The sequence below is a fragment of the Scomber japonicus genome, chromosome 19 (assembly GCF_027409825.1).
Source record: "Scomber japonicus isolate fScoJap1 chromosome 19, fScoJap1.pri, whole genome shotgun sequence".
Lineage (NCBI taxonomy): Eukaryota > Metazoa > Chordata > Actinopteri > Scombriformes > Scombridae > Scomber > Scomber japonicus.
Genome location: NC_070596.1, coordinates 26876521 through 26882763, shown reverse-complemented (window position 1 = coordinate 26882763; position 6243 = coordinate 26876521). Strand labels below are relative to the sequence as shown.

General features: G+C 41.8%; 1 protein-coding gene across 2 annotated transcripts in view; it reads left to right on the top strand.

The window, feature by feature from the left end:
* Positions 1-3687, top strand: part of LOC128380436 (LHFPL tetraspan subfamily member 2a protein) — a 34959-nt gene extending 31272 nt beyond the window's left edge. For both annotated transcript variants that reach the window (XM_053340247.1, XM_053340248.1), the window contains exon 3: positions 2326-3687. In XM_053340247.1, coding sequence (XP_053196222.1) covers positions 2326-2582 — 257 coding nt within the window. In that variant the 3' untranslated portion in view covers positions 2583-3687. The remainder of the gene's footprint in view (positions 1-2325) is intronic.
* Positions 3688-6243: the final 2556 nt, after the last annotated feature.

Sequence of the window (6243 nt, the reverse complement as noted above, 5' to 3'; positions counted from 1 at the left end):
GTACTAGAGATATGTGGAGCTCACAGAGAGATATATTCTGCAGCAGTCATCATTAACTGAAATCCCCCCCCGAACCTGTTTTTACCCAAAGATGCTGATGTTAAATACTGGCAAGACTGCTATAGAATGAAATATGAATATTCAGCGTTTCCAGAGGATGATCCCATACTAGATTTGGTACATTGTACATTACAATAAGCCTTCAATGAGCCTATTATTAGCCTATCAGAAAGTCAAAGTTTTAGGTATGCACCCAGTTTAATCTCTAATTTTCACGCCCCCATCAGGACAAACTCTATATTTTTAACTCTTTGAGGCTCTAAGAATATTAAAGGTGCCATGTGGTGGATTTTTAATGTAATCAAACCCAATCTAGACTTACTCCCAGGTAATCAGTTAGCGAAAGGGACTCGATGTGATGCCTCTCACACAGCTTGATTGTGAGTGACGGAGCTGTTGGTCTACTTTTCCCAACCGACTTGTACTTGTTCTCCCAACATTGTGACGTTTATTACACACATGCAACATGGTCAATCAATCTATCAGCTGAGAGTCAGAGCTTCACATAATTATTACAGAATGATTCATTAAAGAGGAAAGAAGGACAGGAGGACAGGAGGAAGGAAGGAAAGGAATAAGGAGGGAGGGAGGGAGGGAGGGAGGGAGGGAGGAAAGGAGTAAGGATGAAAAGAGGAAGGAAATTAGGAGAGAAGGAAGGAAGGAAAGGAGGAAGGAAGGAGGGAGGGAGGAAAAGAGGAAGGAAGGAAAGGAGTAAGGATGAAAAGAGGAAGGAATTTAGGAGAGAAGGAAGGAAGGAAGGAAGGAAGGAAGGAAGGAAGGAAAGTAGTAAGGACGAAAAGAGGAAGGTAAGGAGGGAGGGAGGAAAGGAGGAAGGAAGGAAGGAAGGAAGGAAAGGAGTAAGGAGGGAGGAAAGGAGGAAGGAAGGAAGGAAGGAAGGAAGGAAGGAAGGAAAGGAGTAAGGAGGGAGGGGGAAAGGAGGAAGGATAGAAGGGAAGAAGGAAGGAAAAATTGAAGAAAGACGGAAGAAGGAACAGTCAAAAGAGAGATGGGGTCAATTTGACCCGGGAGGACGACAGGAGGGTTAAATATGAGGCTTTTGCTTTGTAATGTAACACATCTCGTCATTTCCTCTAAAGCTTAATAACCTTAATATTATATTTCATAAAAATGGCATCATTTCTTCTGTATTTGAAGCGATGCAGGGTATATTTACACAGTTTTTATTTGTCATGTAGTTTTTATCCTGATTCTGTTTCACTGATTCACTTGTTTTGCTTGTTTGAACTAAGTTTTAAAAGCCTAACCAGAGATTAGGCCTCAGCTGGACACCCTACTGTATTTACATTATAAATGCTGCATTACTCATCGCTATGTCACAGTGTTTATCTTAATGGCCTCAGCTAAATAAACAAACAGAAAGTTAAATAACTATGACATGCAATGGGAAACTCCGCAGCTGTGGTCATATTCAGTGTTTCTCACATTAGTAATTGCAAAGTAGATTTTTGTTGGATATTTGGATATTTTGGCGTTTTATGCTGATGTGTGTACAACTGTGTCCTTTAGTGTAAAGATATATAAACCAGTGGTCAAAAACTCTTCAGATTAAGCTGAATATCACAAGTTTTTTATATCTATATTTATATTTTTTAGAGGGAGCTTTATCCCTTTATTATAGTGACAATAAAAGGTGATAAGAAACGAGTGAAGACAAAGAGATTGGGAACAAGAGTCTGCTTTTGTGACTTGAAACACAGATGTTGTAGTTATGCGGCATTGCGTCCTAATCAACAGCAGGCTCTTTGGGAACACGGAAGGAAGGAAGGAAGGAAGGAAGCAAGGAAAGATGGAAGGGAGGAAGGAAGGAAGGAAGGAAAGATGGAAGGGAGGAAGAAGGAAGGAAAGATGGAAGGGAGGAAGAAGGAAGGAAGGATGGAGGGAAGGAAAGATGGAAGGGAGGAAGGAGGGAAGGAATGAAGGAACGATGGAAGGAAGAAGGAAGGAATGGAGGGAGGAAGGAAGGAAAGGAGGAAGGAAGAAGGAAGGAAGGTAGGAGGGAGGGAGGGAGGGAGTAAAGAAGGAACGAGGGAGGGAGAAAGGAAAACAGGAAGGGAGAAAAGAAAGACAGAGGAAAGAAGGAAGGGAGGAAGGGAAGGAGGGAAGGAGGGAGGGAGGAAGGGGGATAGAGGAAGGAAAGAAGGAACAGTCAAAACAGACGGGGTCAATTTGACCCTGGAGGACAACATGAAGGTTAAACTCCCATCAGTTTATTGAACATCCTTCTCTTTGCCCCTCTTCTCGCAGGTCTGTTCCTGATCCTGGGTCTGATGTTGTACCCCGCTGGCTGGGGCTCAGACAAAGTCCAGCTGTACTGCGGCCATGACGCCGCTCCATACCGGGCCGGTCTCTGCTCCATGGGCTGGGCCTTCTACACTGCCATGGGCGGCACGGTGCTCACCTTCATCTGTGCCGTCTTCTCCGCGCAGGCCGAGATCGCCACCTCCAGCGACAAAGTCCAGGAGGAGATCGAGGAGGGCAAGAGCCTGATCTGCCTCCTCTGAGCCTCAGATACTTTTTTCCAGAAAGAGAAGGAAGAAGAAGAAGAAGAAGAAGAGCGAAAGAGAGACAGGCCAATAATGATCAACACCTGCCTTTTTGCATTTTTCTCCTGAGGCCGGCCTGTGGAAGAGAGGCGCCTGCATTGTTTACCACTAAGACTGACTCTTATTTTTGTCTCTGTTTTGTGTTTATGTGGGAAAAATCTACAAGTGCCAAGTTTTTTTTTTCCTCAACGTGTGTTTGTGTGTGTCTCTTTCTGCCACTAGAGGTGCTGTGTCTGTTATTGTATTCATGTTTAAAAAAAAAAAAAAAGCATGTGGAGAGGCTTCGTCCGTCACCACCTGTCCTGTAAATACGTGTGATTATATATATATTGTACATAGTAATGATTGCAGATTTGATGGTCAGCTTGATCCAGGCTGCGCTGATGATGTCACTCTTGCCTTGTTAAGAAAAAAAAAAGGAAAAAAAAGAAGAAGAAGAAGAAGAAAAAACACACACACTGGTGTTTCTGTTTCCAGACGACCACGACCAGCAAAGCAAACCTGGATCTTCTTTTCTTTTTTTTTTATCTGTTTGCTATGTGTGAGTATTAACTCAACAAGGGAACCACTACTCAGTCAGAATAAACTACTCACAGAATAAACAGGCTCAGCTCAGAGTGGATGTCCTTTTTTTTTTTTTTTTTTTTTTGTTGTTAAAGCTTGCAGATTGTACTGTCATTTGAATGATTCATGTGTTTGCAGACCCTTGAAATGTATCTTCACGGAGGGGACGTGAGCGGAGGACACAAAGCGATGCGAGCTCTGTGGTGCATTTTATTTTGTAACATGAAGTGAGCTTAAATCCTAAGCCTAAAAAGCTGAAAGATGACCTTATGAAGGGGTCTCTCTCTTAACCCCGCGGGGGTCTTCGTTCTCATTCAAGCAGACATCCTGTAATCTGTGCACAAAGACGTGGACTGAATGATGAGGACGCACATTATTGAAGTATTGCTGTTATTAGTAATGTCTGGTTTCAGGGAGTGGAGTCTGTGGAGTCATAGATAGTGTGTCCTATCTATTCCCATTTGTTTTTGCCAAATGAATAAAAAGAGAAGGGAAAAAATAAGGTTTGGTTTCATTTTTTCACTTTTTACGTAGTGAAAACCTCACTGTGGAAGCCGGAGGGAGGAAGGAGGGCAGGAGGGAGGAGGAGGAGGAGGAGGAGGAGGAAGGAGGGAGGAGGGAGGAGATGCAGCAAGTGGAGCAGCCAGTTTGGTGCTGAGACCTCGGTTTGGCCCTTGAGGTGGGGGTGGGTACGTTTTCCAGCCAGCGGGTGATCAGTTTTTCCACTGATGCAGAACTGAACTCTCCATGTGTGTATATATGTGTGTGTGTGTGTGTGTGAGAGTGTGTGTGTGTGTGCGTCTCTTATTTTTTAAATTACCCATACATTTCCCACCTCTAGCCTCTGTTTGATTTTCTATTAGTGGTGCATTTACCTCTTTACATTTATATGTGTGTGTGTGTGTGTGTGTGTGTGTGATCCGAAGAGTTCCCTGCCCAGATGTTCCTCCCTCCATGTGGACTACAGAGAAAGCCTCTGGCACAACCCTGTGGCTCCCTTCCTCCTCCACCAGCGCGCTCAAAACTAAACACAGCGCCTGATGACTTCCAGATTAGGCACATGACAAATCGTGCAATCTTGAAGAGTGCAGCAGAAATTCAGGCCCAGTTTTCGGTGCCAGAGAAGGCTCTCGGTTTTGCCTTTCACAGAATGAGTCAGAGGAACGAGGAGTTGAGTGTCTTCTCACACCTGGCAGAGGAGGAAATATCTCAGATGGTGATAAACAACTGAATCTGATCCTTTCTGGGAGACTGTGACGAACACTTAAATCTAAAAATCCAGGTCAGGTCAATTTTAATCTCAAGCATGACGTAGATTAAAGATTGATATATTTGACCTTTTTAAAATACAATATTAACTGATGAGGTTGAGGGCATACTTGTTATTAGGAGCATTCTGGCATCTTTCAGCTTATTGTTTCGGTGTTTTGGCTTCCAGTCAATACTATTTCAGGTCCATTTAACTGCTCTAACCTCCATGTTTCCTTATAAACTTTATCTAGCATCTATATTTAGCATCTTTCAGCTTATTGTTTTAGTGTTTTGGCTAGCTATTTTACTGTTTTGGGTCCATTTAACTGCTCCACAATCAGCTGTTTTCAGTAAAAAAGCTCTGATAAACCCATTGTACGCTGACGTATATTAAAGATTGATTTAGTTGACCTTAACTGAGGAGGTTCAGATGACTGCATATTAAAGGGCACACTTGTAATTTGGAGGATTTGGAGCATTTTAGTATCTTTCAGCTTATTTTTTTTTAGTGTTTTGGCTCCCAGTTATACTATTTTTGGTCCATTGAACTGCTTAACCTCCATGTTTCCTATCATAAGCATCAATTTTCAAAAGCTTTGATATACTCACTGTACATTACCCACCAAGCACCACATAGCAGATAGGCATAATGGAGCTTTAAACAGCTAAAAAGTCAGATTTCTCTCTCAGGATTTGGTCAAAACCAAAACCAAAACCAAAGCTAAAAAGAAAGTTAATATTACACTTGAGTTCATCAGGTGGACAAACACATGACTTAGCATCTTTCAGCTTAATGTTTTAGTGTTTTTGCTCACAATTTTACTGTTTTGGGTCCATTTAACTGCTTAACCTCTACGTTTCCTCTCATAATCATCAATTTCCAGCAAAAAAAGCTCCAATATACTCACTGTACATTACCCACCAAGCACCACATAGCAGATAGGCACCATTAGCAACATTAGCTGGTGAACATAATGGAGGGTTAAACAGCTAAAAAGTCAGATTTTTCTCTCAGGATTTGGTCAAAACCAAAACCAAAGCTAAAAAGAAAGTTACACTTGAGTTCATCAGGTGGACAGACACATGACTCCAAATAAATGCAAATGTTGTTCCATAACCTCTGCATGTTTGCTAACACTTTGGCCTTATAAACTTTAGCTAGCATCTTTATTTAGCATCTTTCAGCTTAATGTTTTAGTGTTTTGGCTCACAATTTTACTGTTTTGGGTCCATTTAACTGCTTAACCTCTACGTTTCCTCTCATAATCATCAATTTCCAGCAAAAAAGCTCCGATATACTCACTGTACATTACCCACCAAGCACCATTAGCAACATTAGTGACTAGCTGGTGAACATAATGGAGCTTTAAACAGCTAAAAAGTCAGATTTTCCCTTAGGATTTGGTCAAAACCAAAACCAAAGCATGACTGCATGACTGCATATTAAAGGGCACACTTGTAATTTGGAGGATTTGGAGCATTTTAGTATCTTTCAGCTTATTTGTTTTGGTGTTTTGGTGTTTTGGCTCCCAGTTGTACTATTATGGGTCCATTTAACTGCCTAACCTCCATGTTTCCTATCATAAGCATCAATTTCCAGCAAAAAAGCTCTGATATACTCACTGTACATTACCCACCAAGCACCACATGGCGCATAGTGACTAGCTAGCTGGTGAACATAATGGAGGGTTAAACAGCTAAAAAGTCAGATTTCTCTCTAAGGATTTGGTCAAAACCAAAACCAAAGCTAAAAGGAGAGTTAATATCACACTTGAGTTCATCAGGTGGACAGACACATGACTCC